Source organism: Carlito syrichta, unplaced genomic scaffold, assembly GCF_000164805.1.
Source record: "Carlito syrichta isolate Samal-C Ts95f unplaced genomic scaffold, Tarsius_syrichta-2.0.1 Scaffold132401, whole genome shotgun sequence".
Taxonomy (NCBI): Eukaryota; Metazoa; Chordata; class Mammalia; order Primates; family Tarsiidae; genus Carlito; species Carlito syrichta.
Window position 1 is genome coordinate 8575 of NW_007076497.1, and position 23445 is coordinate 32019.

A 23445-nucleotide genomic window follows, 5' to 3' on the forward strand; every position below is an offset into this window, starting at 1 on the left:
AAAGAAGGGTTCTAAGATGGGACTCAGGCACAACAGCTGGAAAACAGAGCACTGCTTTCTGTCAAGACCCTTCATTCCCATTTTGCATTCACCGTAGCTGGGAGTGAGAAGTTCTTAGGAAAACTGGTGAGTCTCCCAGCCCAGAGCTTGACTTAAGAACACGGGAAAATATATAACATTGGTTTGTCTTTGCACAGATGTTTTCAGAACATAAGGAGGCAAGAGAGGCATGATTCCTATGGCTTGGATGGGAAGTGGAGCCTCTGAGGGGGCACTTGACTCTAGCTTAGGTCACAGGGCTAGGGAAGAGGGAGGAGCTTGGAGGTGAGTTCAGGACTCCTGAGCACCTCCTGGTCTTCTGGAAGTGAGGCATGACTGAACTATTTGTGGGCATGGTAGTTGTTGAGACCAGATGGTAAAGGTGAATGTCTTTCTTCAGCTGGCTAATTTCTTACGCCACCGAAGAAGCCCTGTTCCAGTGCTTCTCAAAATGTGGTTCTTACACCAGCAGCACCTGGGAACTTGGAAATGCATATTCTCAGGCCCCAACTCAGACCTACTGGACTGGAATCTCTGGGGGAGAAGCCCAGTAATCTGTTTCAACAAGCCTTCTAGGTGATTCTGATGCATGCTCAAGTTTCAGAACAACTTCCCTATTGCAGTGCAGAGGGACGATGGCATTGGGGTGGAATCTGGGGCCAAAGGAGGCTCTTCCTCATTTGACTTGGCTACACCAGCATGTCCTTATACTCTGGATTCCATGCTCAACTCAGCCAGCAGGTGGGGATGCCTGACTGGGCCCTGGTTTCCCCTTTCTGTGAGATATCAGTATCAATAATGATGAAAATATTAAAACACAGCCTGCATTCTGGAGGACTTAAAAGTTTACAGACTTCCATGCTCAGGTGATAGGTAAGTAGAACTTTACATTATCTCCCTATGCCCATTTGACAGATCAGGAATTTGAGACCCAAGATTTTTTACTTTGTTTTGTGAGGTGCCCAAGCCCTTGGAGGATCCAGGTCTTGAAACAAGCCCTCTGGCTTTCCATCCCTTACTAATCCCTGCATATTCAGAGGCATGGGGTCGACAATGTGTGACAGCCATCACCAGCCCCATCTTCACTCCTGGGCCATGCCAGGACACTCATCTTGCAGCCGCCCATGCGTGAGTCATCACCAGCCACCTGGGAACAATCAGGCAGCGGGAGGAGATAGCCTCTGTAGAGAGAGGTCCTGACCTCCCATTTTCTCTTAGTGGGAGACTCTTTAGCCTGTCCCTCCAACACCAACAAATACCATTCCATAGAGGCTGGGAAATGGAAAGAGAGGGTATGCAGAAGAAAACCAATGTTAATCCCCTTGCTGTTAAGACTGGGGTATAGTCCTGCAGCAAGCGGCAGCCGCATTGCGGCCCTGTGACCTGGGAGGAGCAGCCACGGGCAGCTGTTGACCTGCAGGTCTGTCTTCGAGGGGAGGAGAAATGATGGTCAGCAAATGCTTTCTCCCACAAATCCTTGCTGGGCAGATCATCTGGGACACTGTGGATACCAAGAACTCTGACAGAAAAAAAAAAGATTTGTGTAGTCTATTCTGAAAGAAATGCCCAAACTAGCCAGAGCCCTACCCCAAGCCTTCCAGCCATGCACCTCTGTCCCTCCTGCGACTCCTCACTCATGGGGACAGTCTGCCGTGGTTCTGGATTTTCAGCTTTCATTTTTCAACAAAGTCATTTGGGACAATCCTCTTCCTGGCTCTGCAAAGCTCTTCACAATGTGAATACAGGTATTTAATGGGCTTCTGCCTGTTGAACAATTAACGTGAAGGTCAGTGAGTAATAATCTCGGGCACTCTCCTTTCCTGGCCAGCCCACTGCTTGTACAACTCCTGCATAGCATTCTTTCCAAATAGGTGGGAGGGCTGGGGGCACAGCTCTGCTTTCTCCTGGCAGACAGACTTTAATTAGGTTGCTAAATTAGCAGAGACTGTTGCAACCCTTCTCTGTGCTCAGACCTTATTCTGGGGCCAGCTCTGAACTTGCCTTTTGTGAACTCATTGGTCTTTCTCTCTTGCAGAGGAGAAGGGTTGGCCAAGCAGAGGTTTCCCCCAGATAATTTTAGCTACCCCTCAGTAGTCTCTATCATGTACCAAGCACTGTGCCACTGTGCTGGGTGTGTGTGTGTGTGTGCGTGTGTGTGTGTGTGTGTGTCTTTATTTTGTCCCAGACACCAAGCCAAGCTCTTTACATGGATTATTTTATTTAATCTTCACAAGAATTCAGCAAGGAAAATGTTCTTGTTAATCCCATTTTACAGATGAGGAAATCGAGACTCTGGGGTTAAATTACTTTCCCAAACTCAAAAAAAAAAAAAAAAAAAAAAGGGGAGTGGAGGCAAGATGCAAAGTGGATTCTCAACCACACCCTGAAAACCTTGCTATTCAAAGTGCAACCAACCACACATAGACATCACCTGGGAGTTTGTAGAAATGTAGATTCTCAGATCCACTGACTCAGAATCTGCATTTTAACAAGATCCCTAGAGGATTCATGGACATAGTAACTGTGGAGACTGCTTTATGCTCTTTCCAACAACTATAGCAAATTAATACCAGAATCCTGTGCATTAACTACTATAGATTCTGTTTTCCAGCAGAGGAAGCTGTAGTTTAGAGGTGAGGAGTGAGTCAGTGGCAGCCCTGAGACCTGTTTCTAGGTCAGACTCTCAAATCACAGGGCGATATCGGTTTTTGTGCCAAAGTTGTGGTGCTAGTTTGTCTTTTTCTGTCATGGGCTCAGAACCAGGTTCTCCACCCTAGACCACTGTGCTTTCCTATCTCCCTGTGCCACCAACAGAAACAAGTGACTTCACTGCCCTCCTCTCTATCCCCTCCTGTAGATGTGCAGCACATTAAGAGGAGAGACATCGTGTTGAAGCGAGAACTGGGTGAGGGAGCCTTTGGAAAGGTCTTCCTGGCCGAGTGCTACAACCTCAGTCCCACCAAGGACAAGATGCTCGTGGCTGTGAAGGTAAATCCCCAAGGCACATGGGCACCAGGAAGAGGGATGGTTGAAGGCCTGGGAGGGCTGGGAGAGTATCACTCCATTTGAGAAGATGGTGAGCAATTGGCTTTCTCAGATGCAAATAGGGGACCTTACTCTGAGGTCAATGATGTTTCCTCTGGACCAGAACTGACTTCCTTTAGCTTCTGAGGTCAAAAGCTGCAGTACTTAAGGAAACTATGCTGGGAGCAAGTTATGCCTGTGAACAACCTTGGTTTTATTTTGGTGGCCCTAGGCTCACCCTTGTCCCAGGGCTGGCCTTCCACCCTCCTCAGCAGTTCTGTAGGATGCGCTGTCTGTGCCTGGAAGGTCACTTGACCATCATTCACAGTAGAGCTCACATAGGGTGTGCTGTTCAAGGTGTCCTAGGGGCCACTACTCAGGGACATGGACATCACTGGGGACAGAAGGAGTAGGAGTAGGGGTAAGGCAGGCAGAGGTTTAGCACTGGGAAAATAGTAAGTGAGGTTGAAGACATTTTTAGATTCTTCTGTGGGATTCAGGTTCACACCCCAAGGGGCAATGTGCCCAGGAATAACTTCCTCCTGGCAGCTTCCGGATGGCATCCTTCACCACAAGCCTGGCAGATTTGCAGCAGAAGATGAATTGCTTGGGGCAGTAGAAATGTAGGTTTCCATTGGCCCTCTCCTGGCCTTCCTCCAGCAGTGAGTAGCTGCTCTTTGTATACCAATGTCGGACAAATCTTTGAACGTGGTTGATACAAACAAGAGTAGTAACCTCACAAAGGCACCCACAGGTGTCTAGAGTCCTGCTCTGGAGGCTGGAGCATGGAGTGGCTTCCTTGGGTGCAGAGACATGCTTCTGAGGTCAGTGTGGAGTCTGCACAATGTCCTGAGATATGGGCTAATCATGGACTGGGAGTGAGAGGTGTGGCCCACTGAGAGGACACTCACCTGGACTTCAAAAGGGTCCCTTCTTCAGCACTGAGGGTTATGACTGAAATTTTATCATGAAGGGAGTTTCTTATTTCTGTGACTTCTCTGTATTCATAGTCTGTGTATCTGCAGATTGTTCCTGCTCACAGAGGGTACCTGGCCTCCACGGATGCAGGCAGTGTAGTGTGGAGGACAGATGGTCTCCATGGGCACCACATGGGACCAGAGAGTCTGCAACCATAGAGAAGCTGGGTGACTGCGCAAGACACTTAACCTCTTTGGGCCTCAGTTTTCTTCCTTTTTTTTTTTTTTTTTGAGTTGGAGTCTCACTCTGTCGCCCAGACTGGAGTGCAGTGGCTGCTCCCGGCCCCCGCAACCTTGACCTGCTGGGCTCCAGTGATCCTGCCACCTCAGCCTTCCAAGTAGCCGGAATTACAGGCATGCGCTACCACGCCCGGTTGATTTTTTGCTTTATTGTAGAGATGAGGTCTCGCTGCCCAGGCGGGTCTCGAACCCACGGGCTCAGGCAATCCACTCACCTCAGCCTCCCAAAGACATGGGACTACAGGCTGAGCTACCGAGTCCGGCTGGGCCTCAGTTTTCGTATCAGTTTAATAAGAATTATAATATCGTCTCCTTAGAATGTTGGTGATTAAATTACATAATGTGTGTAAAATCCTTAACTCACTGCCTGGGATTTATGCATTTTTATTTTATTTTTATTTTAAAGATGTGGGGTACAATTCAGGGTTAGGTATACAAATGTTCATTATGCATGTACCCTTGTTGATGAGGTGTACCCCTCCCCCCACTGGCAAATTCCCACTAATGCCAATTATGCTTTTTTTTTTTTAAAAAAAAGAGACAGGGCCTCACTATGCTGATCAGGCTTAGATTCAAACTCCTGGGCTTAATTGATTCTCCTACCTCAGCCTCCAGAGTAACTGGGACTATAAGGACTGTTTGAGACTTAGTAAATGTTGTTATTTATTTTTATCATTATCATTATTATGGATGTTGACTTAGACAGATGACATATGGCCTGTCAAATTCCCTCACCTATCTAGAATAGGGGTCATCAAAGTTTTTCGCTAAAGGGCCAGATAGTAAATACTTCAGTCTTTGAGGATCCTATCCTCTCCATTGCAACTACTCAACTCTGCCCCTGTTGTTGGAAAGCAACATAAACAATACATTAACTAATGAACGTGGCTGTTTTCCAATGTATACACTTTTTTAAACAAAAATAAGCATCGTTTTCTGACCTCTGTTCTAGAAAATAAATAAGGTACTAGATACTGTACCTAAAAGACCAATGATTACTATTAATGGACATTGAAGAACTTGCTGAGTGTGTCTCCATGGTCATGGAATGGCCAGATGAGTGATGATGTCTTCAAACAACTTGGACCAGGGATGTGGAAAGGTTTCTAATTTTGTCCCTATACTTAGAATCTGTATTTCCTGGCACTTTTTTTAAAATTAAAATTTAATTTTTATTTTAGAGTATGGGGTACAGATGAGATTTTACCACATAAGTAAGTTGAAGTTTGATCTTCTGGCTGGCCCATTCTCCTCTGATAGTGGACCTGGTACCCAGTGGGTTGCCATGCCCTTCCCCACCTCCTTCCCCTCCCCAATGCCCCAACACTTTTAACATATAGGATGACACTAATCCACTGGGTGTTCCAGCATCCATCTGGGGTCTGGTGAATGAGCTGAACACTTTTGCACTTTGAGCAGAAAAAGAAATAATGGCTGAAGACCCTGGGAAATGTTTCCCCTGCGTAATCTGGCATTAAGGGTAGTACTCAGACTGGGTGATACAGAAAGGTGTTTCTGTCTTCATCCCTTAAAAGGTTCTTTCTCTCCTTGTCTTTGGGAAATTCAAGGAGAAGAGCACTCTGGGATTTTATACCATTTGCCACTTAGTGGGTCTGCCTAGCCATCATTGCTGGAAAAGACACCTTTCTTCTGCAGATAACATCCCAGGAGTGGCGTATCCTGCTCTCTGCCCTATAGAGTTCAGTCCTTTTTTGCAAGGTCCTTCCTCTTGAGTTAGTTTTTAAGTTGGTGCAGGGTAATCTTGTTCTTCTAGAGAACACCTACAAGTATAGCACCTACAAGTATAAGTTTTCTCAAAATTGTGATTTTAAATCAATTGGCAAGAATGTTTTGCCCAACAGTTGCTATGGTGCAAACAAAGGAGCAGAAATAACAGTTTGTTTTTGCAGCTTGCTGGGGAGACTGGAGGAATGTCCATGAGAGAAAGGGGAGCAGGACAGGACACAGTATAATCTGTACAGAGTAGTGTAAATGTGATGTTAAAAATGTAGCACATGAGTTTTTTTAAATGAGTGGGGCCACTCTTAAATAGTCGTTGGATAAACAGAACTTTTATACAGCATTCAAACCCAGGCAACCTGCTTTCTTACCAGAGGAGGCCCTCCTTGATGATTTTTCTATTTTTCTTCTCTGTTGTTTCATGTTCTGCTGTGAGTGAGCCTCAGTGGTCTTCCAATTTATGACTCCTTCTTGTGGTTTTATCTGGTCTGGAGTTTTTTCAGTCTATGGAGGTTTTTGTTGTAATTTCAATGACCATGTCTTTTATTTCCAAGTTATCTAATTGCTTCTTCATTTTATTGTTATCTTAATTTTATTTCTTTCTGTTCTTGCTGCATACCTTCTTATTTTAAAAATAATGATTATTTATTTATTCTCTTTAAGCATTTGCTTATTTTAAAATATTTATGGGCCCATTCCTATAAAATTTACTTGTCTGTAGGAAATCCTTGCTCTGGTTGTAGACAATTTTAGTCATTTAGATTTTAGCATTATATTTCTTCCAAGATGTCTGAACTTCAGCTTTTGTGTTCTTTTTGATTTGGAGGATTTTCTTTTTTGATTTTTTATTGGGTGTTCATAATTTCTAGTTTCAATTACTTTAAGTTGGAGCAGGAGCTTAAAACATTTGTGAAGCAATCTGAGTGTAGAATGTCAGATTTTTATGATTTTCCCAATTTTTAAAATAGTTTTGCCTTCCACTCTTAACAGTATTTTTAACCACTGGCTTTCAAAAGCTTTCATTACATAAAAACTCTCAATCTGCACTCATATTTCATTGGTTTCTAGAGCAGTTCATTACATTCATTGAGTAATTACATTAACAGGTTTAACTGTCATGAATGAATTTGGGAACAATCACAGCCTATTCTTGGCAAGTTTTTGGCAAGTCTCTCTCTGGGACAAAAATGTCTCCTTGGATATACAACTATCAGGGAGGATTTAGGATCTCACATTCGCAGAGGTCATGGGCAGTGCCTGTTCTCTGGTCTATCACTTGGATGCCACTCAGTGGAGAGTTTTCTAACCAAAGCAACAACAAAGGCCCAGAGGCAGAAAAAAGTTTGGAAGGTACAAGAGACAAAGGCCAATGAGACTGAAGTATGAGGGAGAGCCCCCAATTTATTTATAAAAAATTGTGGTTTTTTGTCTTACATGTTTAAACGTCAGTTACCTTCAAAGGACTCGCCATTTGATGCAATAAACCTATCAAGATGCATTTTCCATTGCTCAAAACAGTTTTTGAACTTGTCCATTTTGATGCCTTTTAGGGCTTCTGTCGTTTTTTGTTTTGTCTCTTCCACATCGGCAAAACATTTTCCTTTGAGGAGGACTTTTTCATTCGGGGAACAAAATAAGTTGTTCTGGGTGAGATCCAGTGAATAGGGAGAGTAGAGGACGGGGGTCATGCCATTTTTGGTTAAAAATGCTGAACACTTAGCGTGGTATGGGCAGGTGTACTCATAAATCACCCATCAAGAAAAGGGTAAATGTATTGAAGGAATCTCCAAAAACAAATTTACTGAGGATAAACGCAGCCTCTTGCAACAACACTTGCTGGTACACTTATGCCATTAGGTTTCTAGAACACTTACCTAGTGGGGGGGAAACCTGAACTACAAGGGGCCTGCCCTCCAAAAGATAATTCTGGGTTTTTGGGGTCCCCCTTCTTATAATGAATGAGAGAGGAGTGTGTAGGAGGAGAGGAGGCAAAGACAGATGGGGACACCAGACCTCTAGAGTCCATGACCGTGTTAAGGAGTTTGGATTTTATCCTAAAAACAATGGGAAGCCAATGGCCAGCTTTAACCCAGGAAAACCGAAGAGAGAGGGTCACCCATGTGATAATTACCCATCTTCTTCCCGGTAAAGTTATTTGGGAATCTCACCAAGGGGAAGTGACAGTGGGTTTTGAGGGACTAAATAAAGGTGATTTGTATAACTAAAGGGGGGTGATTGGGGCATATGTGTGTTTAATCATTTGGAACTTTGAACATTCAGGAATGTGCGCATCTCTATGTAAACTATAAAATGGATTTCAGGGTATTAATGAAATCTGAAACCAAACATCCTTTAAAATATTTCCCCCCAGCAAAAGAAAAAAAGGGGAAACAAAAGAACCCTTAGGTTGGACAAAAGGAGAAAATTAAATGACTGTGAAGGAGTTAGGAGCTGTTGGAAAGCTTGTGTTCCTCCTCTCTAGTCTGCTTTCCTTCCATCCAACTAAACAGCCTTCCTGAAACCGGTTCTTCCCCCAGGGCAGAGCTGGGGAACATGCCATCTGGTACACATAGAGGGGAAGACAAGAAAGAGAAATGTCCCCAAACTTTGGAAGAAAGAGAGGGAGGGAAGGAGAACAAATTCCACCTCTCCATTTTGTTGTGTGGGTACTGAACGAAGGGCCTACCCAGCAGCCTCTCTTTGGCAAGATGCGCCTCTCTGCACCACCAATTGCAGCTACTCCAAACACTCGTTCTGTCCCATGCCACGAGCTGGTGACCCATTTTGAGCCATGAAGAAGGTGTTGAATGTGGACTCCGCTGAGAGGAACCAGAGAGTGGTTGGCCCCCTTTTCCTCTTCGTTATTTTCCTCCTGTTGTCTCTGTCCTAACTGCATCAACTCCTGGGGGTGGGGCCACTTATAGCTCAGAGCCCCAATTACCACACCCCTCACTGGGCCAATTAGGTAAGAACCTCAGGCTTGACTCATGAACTGGAAAATACATCGAGAAGCCAGGGAGAAGAGGTGTGGAAGACCAAAAGAGAGGATGGTTGCTTTGTGCTCCATCCCCCAAATGAGGACCTCATATCTGCTTCACAGTGTAGGGTGCCAGCCTGGGGGACACTGGCTGGTACTGCTCCAGGACTGAGAGCGGAAATATCCCATGGCTGTCACTGACGTCCAGACTGTGGGAGAGAATGATTTAAAGAGATGGAAAGAGGCCATTTGGCTGGCCCCAAATTTGATCTACTTTTCCCTCTCATAAATCCAGCATTCACATAAATCTTTACATATTCTCCCATCCCACCCATGCTGGGTTCCTATTTTTTCCTTCTTCTTCATGAAAATAAATAAATCACTCTCAGTTATCCTATACCCACACCTCAGCCCGTGCAGCTCAGGACTACTGCTGGGAGCTGGGATACCAAGATGGGTTGTCTCTCACCATGACTCCAGAATATGCCAATGTCTTTGGTCTGGTTGTAGGTGGACACTACAGCCTATTTCTTTATTATTAGACAGCTTCCCAGAAAAGCAGCCTGAGTTGAACTGGAGAACACATGGAATCAGGTCTGGGCAAAACCAGCAGTAGGTTGAGAGAATGGGTCTCCTGCTTGCTTCTATTCTTGGCCTGCCTGGTGAACCTGGCACCCTCACTGGGCTTGGCTGCTCTGCTGGCAGCCCATGCCGCTTGTCTTTCCTCACCCTTTGATATTTTTTTCAGTCCTCTGCCCACCATTCCCTTAGGGACTTTTCTAGTAACTAATTCATCTGATTAATTAATTCAAGCAGGCATACTAACAGGAAAGTATCTTGGGCTCCAGACCCAAGCTATTACTTGTTGCATGATTTTTGGCAAACTAGTTGTCCCTTCTGAACCTCAGTTTTTGCTTCTGTAAAATGGGGGAAGTTGCACTAGATAACTTTCTACATTTTGTCAGCTTAAGAATCATTTAATCAAACACTTTTTTTGGGTGAAATCTTCAAATTAAAAAAAAAAAGGAAAAGTGGTGCTGGTTGAAGTTGGGTGAGGCTTAATTTCTCTCTGGCAGACCACACTCCCCAGGATGCCCCTAGAGGAATTGCTACTGAACTTGGGAGCACACTGAACCCCACCAGGAGATCACTGAGGTCCAGTCTAATTCTAAGATTTCTGCCATTTAAGATGCACGAATGTGGGCTGAGTCAAGGACAAGCTCAGCCTCAGTTTCTCCAACTCCAAAGGTGAACAGGAGAGCAGATGATATCCAGGTACCTTTTCATGCTAGGCCTCTGTCATCTCTGATGTGTACTAATGACTGAGAGGTTTGATGGACCCCAGATAAACTTATTTTTGCAGATTTACACTATTAAATGCTAGAGCCAAGGCAGTTGGTGAATTTCAGGTACTGGGACTGCAGTGGTAGGAGAAAGGTCTCCAGTTGGAGAGGCCTTTTGGCACTTGCATGCTCTGCAGGGGAGGTCAGCCAGCCTGGATAGCTAGAAAAGGCCAGGTACCTAGCAGAGAGAATGCAAACCAATCTCCAGTCTGTCAAGAATATCATTAACCTGAGAATGGTGAGCAAATGTCTCACTTCCTCATTGCCTCGCGTTGTGCCTATTGAGGATATTAAACTGTGTCAGTTAAAGAGAGTGCATGTTTGGGCCCTTTTGCCTCTGGCCTCATGGGGAGGCTGGAGAAATGGGGGAGTCCCCTTTGCACCGGCTGTTTCTTTGGCTGACAGGGCTTCTCCCCTTCAAAGATCTTTGTCTATTCTGGCCAGCTTTGCTGTGCTCCATGGCAGTGTCCTATCCGACGTCCCTCAGATGTGCTCTTCAGCTTTGGTCTTGTGGTCCCCTTCTAGTACTGAAAAATCCACACTTGCAATGTACATTCCTTCTCTGTAGTAATCTTTCTGTTCCCCATGGTCTGCACTTCTCCCTCACACTTGTGTCTCCCATCCCTACAATGACTGAATTGTGGCATTCTGGTGGCCCCAAGACTGTCCCATCTGCACTTGGAGTTTCAGCACTCTGCCTTGCCCTGGACATATCTGGGACTTCTGTCCATTAACCTCCACTGGTTTCTCCAAAACCTTATTAGGAGAACGCAAGTATATCCCAGAAACCACAGTGTTCACATTCCTCTGCAAATATAGACTCCTTCACAATCTGAAAACAAGGACTAGAAAGGACAAGGAGACTTTATTACGCTGTCTGCTCAATTTCCAGTAGGCTATGGGCATGTGCTAACTTACACAGTTAAAGCAATCAGGGTGGTGGATTTTACTTATTTATTTTAGCTGTGGGACCTTTTGTCCAGAGGAAACCTTATGTGTAGGGACTTTGGTAAGGTCTTCCACCTCACAATCCCACTGCTGCTACTTATACTCAACTGATATGGACATCATTTAAAATCACTGCTGAGAGCATAGGAAGTGGGTGTCAGAAAGGGGGTTTCTGTTTCTACAGGGATCAAAATGCTGAAGGAATAAGGGGTCAGACCTTGTGACTGAGATTGTGTCTCACTGTCTTTAAATTTCATTTAAAATCTTATTTATTGGGAACCCAGTGGAGTGTGGTGCAAGGTTTCTTCCCAGGAGAAGAAAAGATAGCCCGCTGCCCTGAAATTGCTAAAAGCTGGTGTCCTGTGTTTTTCCCAGGCCTTGAAGGATCCCACCCTGGCTGCACGGAAGGATTTCCAGAGGGAGGCTGAACTGCTCACCAACCTGCAGCATGAGCACATTGTCAAGTTCTATGGAGTATGCGGTGATGGGGACCCCCTCATTATGGTCTTTGAATACATGAAGCATGGAGATCTGAATAAGTTCCTCAGGTAAGCAAGGACTGTGGTCCTCCTCACCAGATCCCAGTCCCACTGAACCCGTGGGGTTTTCTTTGGAGTCAGAAATCATACATTTCCTTCTGAACATTAGAGTCTGAGGATGAGGAATAAGAAGCACACTTTTATTCTTATATATTGTATTGTCTGCATAGCAGCTGGATGCAGGCCTCTGTCCTTGATTTCTAGGAAAACAAGTTGAAGATGCCCTGAGCTCTTCTTCTGGATTCCAAAATGAATTGAGAAGATGAGCAGGATCCAAAATAGGTCCAAGAAGGAGCCCAGAGAACCTGCAAGTTTATGCCTTGCACCTCCGAGATTCTATAGCTACTTCTCTCAATGTTGCAAATAGCCTCTTCCTTTTGTACCTTAAGTTTCTCATGTGCAAAATGTGGCTAGTACCTTATACTCCTCTTGGAAACCTTGCCAGAGACTTCTTGATGATGAGTAAGAAGGTACCAGGCTACAAACTCATCAGGAACCAGAAAAGGTTGGAAAAAAGGGGGCAGACTTTCTCTGAATAAATTCTAGAACTGTGCTGTCTGGTACTTATGGCCATTTCAATTGAGATTTACACTAATAAAAGTTCCATAAAATGTAAAAGTTTAGTTCCTTGGTTACACTAACCACATTCCAAGTACTTGGTAGCGACATGCAGCTAGTTTCTATCATATTGGGCAATGCAGTATAAACATTTCCATCGATAGAAATTTCTATTGAATAGCATTTTTCTAAAAATAATGGATTTGTTATAAGAAGGTTTTCTCATGCCTGGAGCAAGATCACCTGGACGTTTAGAGGTTCTTGATGGAACTGGTAAGTGAATGGAAACTCAGCCAGAAGTTCTGGATGAATTTTCAGGGGTAGATCTTCCTTCCCCAGAGAAGACAGCATCTCATCACTAGTGCAGAATTAGGGCTTCTCTACCCACCACAGCTGCCACTTCCAAACTGACCAGAGGTAGAAGGGGCAGCTGTATGAAATTCTGTGGAACCCAGGGTCCCAGGAAGCAGGTTGAATGCTCAAGTTCTGTACACTTAGGGTGTGGTTTCTGCCACAACCACCATTTGAATCTCATTAAATTCTATGACCGAGAATGAGATTTCCAAAGTCCAAATATAGAAGACTCTAGCTCAGTCACCAAAAATTGGTAAGCATCTCCTTGAAGTGAGGGCATTCAGTAGGGTGTTGTGGTTTTGAAGGAGCAAGAAAAAGAGTTGGTACCAGATTATGGTCTGAAGGAGTTTCTGAACTCTGCTTATAAGTCAGGTTTCCACAAAGACGACCCAAGGATTACAAGTATTTGTAGGATATTATAAGCCTTCTAAAGCTGGATTTCAAATAAAATTGATTTCTTTCTTGGATAACTCCGCCCTTAGCATGAGACAGACTAGGGTTCACATCCTTGTCACAGCTAAGACTTGTCACGTCTTAGTTGTAAACTGGAGCAAGTTATTAAAACTTAATTTTCTCTCCTGGAAAATATGACTATTAATAACTACTTCACAGAGTTGTTGCTGTGAGTATGAAATGACTATATATGTATAATGCCTAGATAACTTTTGTGAGTAGTTTAGTGTTCAGCCTGTGGTAGCTGTTATTAAAATTATGACCATTATTTTATGAGAACTGTGAATTATGGCAGCTTTTAATATAGGTAACAGTTTCTCAATACTCTGAGCCTTCCTCTTCCTGTTTCAATTCCTCTGGGATCTAAGGGGCATACTCTACTTTCTAGCACATACTCTCCATAGATTCAGTGCCTCCAGCCCCAAGAGACACCAGCAGGGCTAAAGAGAGCTCTTGGATGCCTCTCTGCATCACTGTCATGCACAATAAAATAGAGAAGAAAAGAAAAGGGAGTATATGGAAGATAAAGAGTGAGAGGCCACAGTAAAGGCAAGGGGTGGGAGATGTAAAAAGAAGAAAAAGAAAAACACAACAGCAACAACAAAACCCAGAAAGAAATGCAGAAGATGAGGAGCAGTGCCAGCACCAGATAACACACCTCCTTCTCCGTGGTATAGGGAATGCATGCATGTGAACACAATTCTGTGAGGAGTTGCTGACACTCCTAAAACCTTGGTGTCTCTCCACGGGGTCCTTTCCTGAAGTCAGCATGAAGGAGTCTGTCCAAATCAAGGTTCAAGTTCCTGGGTCATGTTTTGGCAACACAATCTGGGCTTTAGCCTCCGCTGTTGACCAGGTTCCCATAGACACCATTAATCTGTCTTCCTTGGCTCTATCAGTCAAGGCTGAGCTTCTCCAGAACACGCCAAGACCAGAAACTCTTAGCAACAGGCCATACTAACCCATCCTGGTAGGTGGTTCATCAGCTGCTCTCACAAACACAGCCTCTATGACCCTCAGGCCTGCCCTATCTGCTCTCACATCTCCTTCATGTTGGTAGTATTTAGAGGCAGGCTGAGTGTACTCTCCTGGTAGACAGAAGCAAGGGCTTATCCAATGACCTCCTTCCTTGTGAACTGATGTAGCACCTCTCCTTCTGAGGAGGAGGTAGGCAGAGCCCACTTGAGATAGTAAAATGAATGTGCTTATATTTAATGGTGCCTTTCAGTAGAAATTGGAGAAGCAGTAAAGCAGGCAGAGGCCTTGCTGTAAACTGGGGCTCCTTGGTTCACAACTCCATAAATAAGAGTCCTGGGTATGGTTATGACTCATTGGGCTTTCTAGAAAAAAGAATGAATACTTAAAGTGACCAATATGAAAGAGTAAGATGTTAGGATGACAAATCCAGGCTTTTTTGGGGGGGAATGAAAGGGATCCTGGGGCTCCCCAGGCCTCTGCTTCAGGGTCAGAGGGTCTCCCTGCCAGACCCTAGTCCTAAGCAATGTGGTGGAGCGGTTAGGAGTGTGAACCCAATGGTGACCTACCACTCAAAAGTATGGCCAGCAGCATCAGCACCATGAGCTTGTGAGAAATGCAAATGATTGAGCTTGTCTAGCTAATCAGAATCCTAGAGGGCAGGGTCTAGGGACCTTATAATAAGCACTCATGATGCTCCTTTTGGAAGCCCTGCTTTGCATGTCTGGTTTCCAGTCCTGCCTCCTGATTACGCATATGGTCATTCTAGGATCTCTGGGGTGAGTGATCTGATCATTCCATGCCTCAATTTCTTTATTTCAAAATTTGGGTGGGGATTAAGTGAAGTACTATATTTAAAACAGTCAGAGTAGTGCTTGGCACATAGGACTGTGTGAGAGCTAGTTGTTCTTTAATTAATTATACTATTATATACATCTAGCACTTGGGAAACTCCTGGGTAGCAGTAAAATGTTAAAAAGAGTAGGTTTGCTCTCTGTTCCATTTGAATATATCTACTGTCATCTTAGATGGGAATCTGGTTGTAGAGTTTCATCCCTACCCACACTCATATAATATAGCTTTGAGTAGAGAGAAGTAGGCCATAGTCAGGCTGGAAAGGGAAATTTTATTCATTTCTGTGGTACATTCTAGAGGACAGGAAACCAAGAAGGCCTTTGCTCCTGATCTCCTGATTTCTCTCTGTTCCTTCTCTTCTCTCTATCCCCTCACAGAGCCCATGGACCAGATGCAATGATCCTTGTTGATGGACAGCCACGCCAGGCCAAGGGTGAGCTAGGGCTCTCTCAAATGCTCCACATTGCCAGTCAGATTGCCTCAGGCATGGTGTACCTGGCCTCCCAGCACTTCGTGCACAGGGACCTGGCTACAAGGAACTGCCTGGTTGGAGCCAACCTGCTGGTGAAGATTGGAGACTTTGGCATGTCCAGAGATGTCTACAGCACTGATTACTACAGGGTAAGCTGTAGGACTCAACAGCAGAGCTGGCGCCTTGCTTACATGTCTTTGTTTTTGTCCATTAATCCTGTCACTCTGGCACACATACAGACACACTCATGCCCAGACATGCACTCACCAGTTATCTTCTGGCCTGTCCTGCATCTTGACATACCTGTTTATTATTTCCTCAATAGCCCATTTCCCCTTTCCTCCTGGACATTTCACTGGATTGTATCTGTAAACTGCAATAGCATATGCATTATGTTCTTACTTGCATCTATACTCATTCTTTATGTAAACATACATATGTATGTGTATGCACAAATGCACACCCAGACAAGCCCAACTTGGTGCTACATTTTAACATCTCCCAATCCAGTCTTGGATCTAGCCTCATCCATGACACATTTTATTCTCTGAAATTATCTTTGTGGCCATGTATGAGTAAAAGTTATCTTGTTTAAAAGGTAGATCTTGATGAGAAGAGGAACCCAAAGTAGAGTAACAAAACGTGATTAAAATATTGCTGAGTAGATAGTCCAAATGGCTTAGGAAGGACGAGGAAAGAAAGCATGTTATCTTTTGTCAACTTTAGAGAGAGAAGAGGTTAGGCCTTAGAAATAGTTTTTTGATTGTAAGAGGAGCCATACTACTAGTTTTATTTTCATACAACTGCTACTTTACATTAGCAGGTATCATTTTTCTCCCAGACCCATTTTATTTCCCCAAGTCTTTGGGAATCTCCTTTTCATGAATCACTGAGTGTTTCTGACAGTGTTATTATTTCCAAGGAAAGGGTGAGTGGCTATGAGTGTCACTTATTCCAAAAAAGGGGAAATATAGGTGCAACCTGGGTCATAGAACACTGTGGGATATCTTCTGCAAACCGAATGGAAGACAGAGTCCTAAAAAATATGGAAGATTTATTTCTGGGACATTGAAGGTAGGAGGAATTTTAATAGCTAATATAAGGAAAGGGTGGGTCAGTGTTCTGGAGGTCAAGAGGTGTCTTAGTCCCTTCAGGTTGCCATAACAAACACCATAAACTGAGTAGCTTACAAACAACAGAAGTTTATTTCTCATGGTTCTGGAGGATGAGAAGTCCAAGTGCCAACAAATTCAATGTCTGGTGAGGATCTGCATCCTGGTTCATTATTGACCATCTTTTTGCTATGTCTTCACATGGCAGGAGGTGCAAAGGATCTCTCTGGTACCTCTTTTATAACAACACTTCTCCCTTTTGATCTAATCACCTCCCAAATGCTCTGCCTTCTAATACTATTGCCTGGGACTTAGGTTTCAACACATGAACTTTCAGGGGACACAAATATTTATCTTTAGCCAGGATAATGGCAGCCATTTGTTCATCTTCTTTGTAGAAATGTGTGATCATAATGTGAGTCAAAGAGCCTGAGCATTGTGAACCAGGATGGTGGAAATTTGAGGTTGCTACATGCAGATCAGTTATGTCTGGATTCTCCTGATGGCTTTGCTTAAATGAGATCACTCAGACATTCAAGCTGATCACTCAAGGTGCTTCATTTTAGCAATGGCTCAGAGAAGAATGGAATGTTGGAAAAACAATCTTTGTGGTTAGGAAGTGACTTATTTATGGTACAACCAAAGGATGGAAGATGATATACATTATGATAGAACATGAGGCAAAGCAGACCAAAGATGGGGACAATAGGAGAGCCACAGCAAATTTGGCAGCTTTTCTAGCCACCTGCCATGTTAGATATTCCTAGGTGTGGAAAAGAGGGCATGATGTGACAGTAGCCACAGACTGATGGCCAGGGAAGACATGCTAGGAAATATCAAAGTTGGAGTCATTCTTTAGTGTCTAGACCATATTTTTTAGTCATTTCCAACAGAGTCATTGGTGTGGTTACTAAATCTATCCCATGAGCCATAGATTTCTTAGAGTCTAACTGGAGCTGGCACCATTTAATTGCCTTTATACTTTGTGTAATGGGGTTTGCTGGCCTGTCTGAGTACAGATTTATGTTGGTACTGATGAGAGCAAGGGATGGTTCCTTGTATTTTTTCTGTGCAAGGCAGATGTTTGATTATGCCAAGCTGATATTTACTGGTTTCACCAGGGTTTGGGAAACCACATCCAACTAAACTGTGCTGAGACTTCAAACTTGCTTCTGGGTGTGCACTTACTGTTTTTTGATTGTGATTTTAAAAGAGAAAAAACAACATAAATATTACATCTCCAAATGATACTTCTTTGTCCTTGTTTTAACAACTGTGAACTGTTGCTCTTTATGCCTGGAAGAGCTACAGGGAATAAATCTATCTCATTTCTGTGGGTGCCTGGGCAGACTGGAATTTAAGGAAGGGAGAGTGAGGTGGGAAAATGTGTATACTCCAGGTATTCTCAATTTCATCATGAGTTCTAGGCCAGGTGTTGGCTTAGGTCAGCTGGCTTGAAAGGTACATCTTCGGTCCCATGGAAGTATGAATAAAAAAGGATAGTGATTACAGTAAAAACTCAGCATGCTGTGGGAAAACTGTTTATTCCACCAATGGTGGGTGAATATTATATTCTCCATATTTAAAGACCGGCTTGTAGCATATCTTCACATTCACTTACGTATATACTTATATATACAATGTCCTAATGTATACTTTTCTGTAACAGTAGAAGTAGATTTGCCTAAAGTTACATCAAAATGACCCCCAAAGTCTTACTATCCATATAGGAGTGCATTAGGATGACAAGGGAATTCTTGGATTTGGGCCCAATCATACCTGTGTCAACATCCTAATGTGTGAACACTTAGTAGTCATGTCATGTGACCTAAATGAATTTATTTAGAAAAAAACCTTGTTAAATTTTATTTTAAAAGTGAAGATAAAAAAATATTCACTCAACAGAATTATGTTGACATTAGACAAGTTAATTTGTATAAAGAGCCTGTAATATAATACTTATTGGATAAACTCTTATTTATATTGTCTTAATAGTTCCCCTCACACCCAAAGCAGAAAAACCCCAGGGATAATCTTATTTCTATATGCAATTTCTGGGAGAGAGAGAGAGATGATGACCTGACCACTGGAAAATAAACTGGGTCATACAGCTGCCCCAAAGGAGTATGATCTTTAAATTAACCACCCTGAGAAAATGTCTCTCTTAAAGATTCAACTTACATAGTAATACCGGATCATCAGTACTTGCCTCTCCTTCTGGTGTTTATATGATCCTTCTCATGAATCTTAGAGCTAAGTCCACATTTGAGTGATTTATGTAAGACTTTTCTGTTCCATATACACCGACCAAGGTCTTGGGGAATGCGGTGATTTGTCAAACAGTGAGAACACTATGAAGGAGTCTCTCCATGAGTTGACACTCCTGGACAGGTCTTCACCTCTCTGCTACCACTGATTACTGAAATGAGTTGGGCCTAAGAGTTTGCTGGTCTCTTCTGCCTAATACAGCTAAATGCAGATCAGATAATCCAGGCGTGTGTGTGTGTGTGTGTGTGTGTGTGTGTGTGTGTGTGTGTGTGTGTGTGTCTATGCTTGCCTGACCAGTGTAGATTTCAGAGTATGCACATAAAGGCATGGAAGAGATGGAGAGAAACTCCTCCTTATATTCTTTCTTTTTCATTTTTAATTTCTTAAAACAAAGAGGCACCATCTGGCTCATGCATAAGTGGTATGCAAACGATTTGCAAAGGTGAACTGCCTAATTTCCTGTTATACATTTAGAGAAAGAAAACAAACATCTCTGTACCAGAGCACCAGAGCGATTTGTTCTCTCTCTTGAGATGTTCATAACAACAGACATCTTTTGCTTCTATGGATCACTGAGTCAGTGCTTCCAAGATTACCTTTAAACTGGTTTTGACAAGGGTAGGATTTTGGTACCATTATACCTTTCTCAGAACATCAGAAAACACTAAGAAATTGGCAGCCAAGTTTAGAATTAAAGTTTCAAACGTCCTGAAGAGGAGATTAGGATCCCAGAATACCAAATGTTTTCAGATGTTTTGATTTTGCAGGTAGAAACGGGGAGGGAGTGATATGCTGAAATCAGGGAGAAATGAGATTGGAGGGGACTGGCGCTCTGATCTTGCTGATCCAGAAGGACAGGAGTGTGCTTTTCTGTTCACCCTGCTCTTCCTGTGTGCCCAGCACAGTAAAGTCAGAAAAGGAGTCAGGCAGTAAGTGGGTTAGATCAGCTCGAGGGGAATGGAGGCAATCAGTTGCCCACCAAGGTGAGGTGAGCCTTTGGAGATGATGTGGAATCCAGCAGCAGGTTCAGGAGCAAGCTGTGTCCAGCAAGTAGATGCAGTATCTGGGGAGAATGTTCAGAGGTGGCAAATGAGTGGTGGTCTGAGACAGGGATGACCCACTTATGGTCAAAAGTGGCCTTCTAGTAAGGATGAAGCCAAGAGGCCCACTCTGGTACCCCTCTTCCCTGCCCAGATGACGAGTTCTGAGCCCACTGAGGCAGAGAAGCCAGGTAGATGCAGATTATAATATTCACTTGAAGTATTAAGAAGGTTGAAATGCCTTTTATAACAAATCCATTCTTGTGATAACAAACCCCCTCCCATGATAATACCATAATCCATTCATGAAGACAGAGCACTTGCGATCTGATCATCTCTTAAAGGTCCCACCTCTCTCTCAACGCTGTAGCATTGGGGATTAAGTTTAGAGCACATGAACTTTGAGGGACACATTTAAACCTATTATTATTATTATTATTACTACTACTACTACTACTACTACCACCATTAAACTGGGTATGTTTAAACCTGTTACTATTATTGGAGCTAAAATATCAATGCCTTTTCCAATCCGTCTCTCAAAATGAGCATTCTGAAGAAAGTTGACCTAAGTGCCTTAGTTAAGGTAGGCCAACTGCTGTATCAAATAGATACAAAAATATATAATGGTTCCAACACCAATAGAAGCTCATTTTCTAGGTCACATAACAGTGTGAGCATGTGAACTCATTGGAGGAGTAGCCCTCCTCCACACAGTCATTCAGACTAATGGGGTTCGATCTTTTGCGTGTGTGGTGCCCTTGGTCACACTAGGCATTTATCCTCACTCCAGCCAGCTGGAAAAAGAAACTGAAGGAATGTGTGTGAGATGTTGTTAATAGATCTGGTCTGGAAGTGGGGCCTATTACTTCCCCTCCTGGAAAGAACTTGGTCATATCGTCTCAATATTCAAAAGAAAGGCTGAGAATGCTGTGCCCCATATAGAAGAAAAGAACATGCAATCTCTTCCATAGTAAGGGTGAAGAAAAACTACTTTCTCTTCCAACATTTCATCCCAGCAGCATATCTTCTCGTGTCTGACGATTTATCAGGAAAGACAGGATGAGACATCATTGCTTTCTACTCCTACTCCCATCCTGAATGTGGAGATTATCATTCTGAAAAACCCCCATTTGTCTTCTGCTTGCAAACTCTTGGTGTCCCATGACATTTGTAAGCAATGGAGGAGCCTGCCATCATTGTGCTTTGATTCACCCTCCTAGAATGCAGAAAAGACAGAACTACAAGAAAACACGTGCTGTGGAATCGATGGGGGAAAGCAGCAATGTTCTAAATTAAAGGGGTTCTAAGTTAATAAATAAGAAAACATACCTGGAAGAAAAACAGGGAAGAAATACAACCTAGAACAACTTCTATTACAAATCTATGGTAGTTAAGGAGGAATCTAGAACATGCTCCAAACTCTAACTAAAGTCACCCAGTATTATCTAGATCAGGGTTAGGTCTTTGACTAAAAATTGAGTTCTCTTTTAGTAAAGGGTTCAAGGATGGGCTTCAGAATTTCTAAGACTTCCTGACATTATCTGGGCAATATTGGGTGCAGTATTGTATTTTTTCTATGTTTTTTTAAAGATTCAGAGCTTTCAAGAGAATCCCAAAGATGTTCATAGTCCATTGACTTGATGGAAATGAGTTTCCCATGTCAGTACTAAGAGAACAAGATAGAGATTCAGGGACTGTACTAAGCTGAGGGTTGGAGAGAGAAGCCCCCTCATTTGTTTAATCAGGATCTGAGGTTACAACAAAGCTGAGGCCTTATCAGATGGTCTCTAAGGTATCTACCAGTTTTATGACCAACAAGAATGTTGATTACTGTGTCACCAAAACTAAGAGCCTGGGGCTCCTCCAAGTCTTGTTGGCCAGTTAGTCTTCGACTTTGACTTCAAGTGGGGAGAGGCCCTTAGATGGAAGTTAAGTGGTTGGCAGAGGGTAGAGGAGAGCCAGTGGTCTGTGAAATAACTTGTAATTTAATTTTATCTTTAAAAACTAATGAGGGTAATTTTACCCAACTGACTTTTAGGATCACAGGGTGCCACAATGTTCTGTGCTTTTTGTTGGGGTTTTGGAAGGCCCACACAGTAACTGGTACTCTTCTTCCCTGCCCAAATGATGAGTCCTGAGCCCACTGAGGTAGAGAAGCCAGGTTGATGGATATTACAATGTCCACTTGAACGATGATAGAACTGTTGCTGTCAATGGCTTCGGTGTGCTGCAACAATGGGCTTCCTTACACTCAATCCCTGGATTAGGCATTTCAGCTCAGTTATAGCAGCCTGGGAATGTTGAAGACTGCCCTGCAGAGTCAGAAGTTTAGCTGCTCACTTCAGTTTTCTTTAGGGAAGAGATTCTCATCAGAAGAGGGAAAGGGCTGTGGACCTATGCCTGGCCTCTACCAATCAGACAAGCTGTTCCTCCCAAGGGGTGGGATTAAGGTTGGAGAGCTGCTTGGATTGGATCATTAGGTGTCTCTGCAGTTGGAAACCCAAAACAGAGAGTGTTCCCTCACAACTCCATTCATCTCCGTATAGTTAAGTGGCTGCCAGCCTCTGAGGCCTGGAGTAGCCTGCCAGCCACCCTCTGAGGCCTGGAGTAGGGAGACTTCACCGTTGGCTAAACTGGTTGAGAAAGGATCAGCAGTGTGGCATATTGGTCCTTGAGGGATGCTGACCTTGTTTGGAGAGGGCTTAGCAGATTAGACCCAGGTACCATAAAAAGAAAAGTGATGCTCAGTGTCAGGAGATGAGGGTCTTGTGCCAGCTGTAACTGGGTGTGATTATTTCCTTGCTGTTTTTGAAATATCCAGACAATTTGATACCCATGGTCCTATTTACAGAGAGAACAATGGGGGAAATTTGTATTCCATTCCTAAGGAACATGATTTTCCCAAGTTTTTAAAAATAAAATTTTATTTTGGAGTAGTTTTGGATTTACAGAGAAGTTGCAAAAATAGTATAGAGCATTTGTATATACCTTTCACTCAGGTTTTTCCTACTGCTGACATCATATGTTACCATGGTCCATTTGTGAAAAAAACTAAAAGAAAAAAAAATAATAACAGTGACACAAATTATTAACTAAATCACAGACTGTGGATTTTACCAATTTTTTCATTAATGTTTTTCATTAATGTTTTTTCCCTTTTTACTGTCACGGATGCCATTCTGAGATGCCACATTGAACTTAGCTAATTCTTGTTTGAGGGCAGTGAGATTGCTGTGGTCAAAACTGGGGCGAGGGGATGGATCCTCTCCTTGCAGTTTCTCCTTTGATGCTCTATGTCTAAGGGCACCTCTCACAAACCTTCAGGAGACCCCAGGGCTCTAAAGTTTAGCTTTCTGGAGTGGTGGTAGGTGGGCTATAACAAGTCCCTCTGCAATACTAAAACCCTGAGCTGCTGAGAAGTTCAATTCTGTAAGGAACTCATGACTCCATATTCTTAAAGGAATCCTTTAGAACTGTGCAGTCTTAGGTAGCCATCTTCATACCTCAAGTAGACAGAGGTGGAGTTAA

At 43.3% G+C, this 23445-nt stretch overlaps 1 protein-coding gene across 1 annotated transcript in view; it reads left to right on the top strand.

The window, feature by feature from the left end:
• The first annotated feature begins 674 nt into the window (after positions 1-674).
• The window catches only part of LOC103250751 (NT-3 growth factor receptor-like), a 67464-nt gene continuing 44693 nt past the window's right edge, over positions 675-23445 (top strand). The window contains exons 1-4 of the mRNA XM_021708184.1: positions 675-780; positions 2897-3027; positions 11664-11836; positions 15400-15643. Coding sequence (XP_021563859.1) covers positions 675-780; positions 2897-3027; positions 11664-11836; positions 15400-15643 — 654 coding nt within the window. The remainder of the gene's footprint in view (positions 781-2896; positions 3028-11663; positions 11837-15399; positions 15644-23445) is intronic.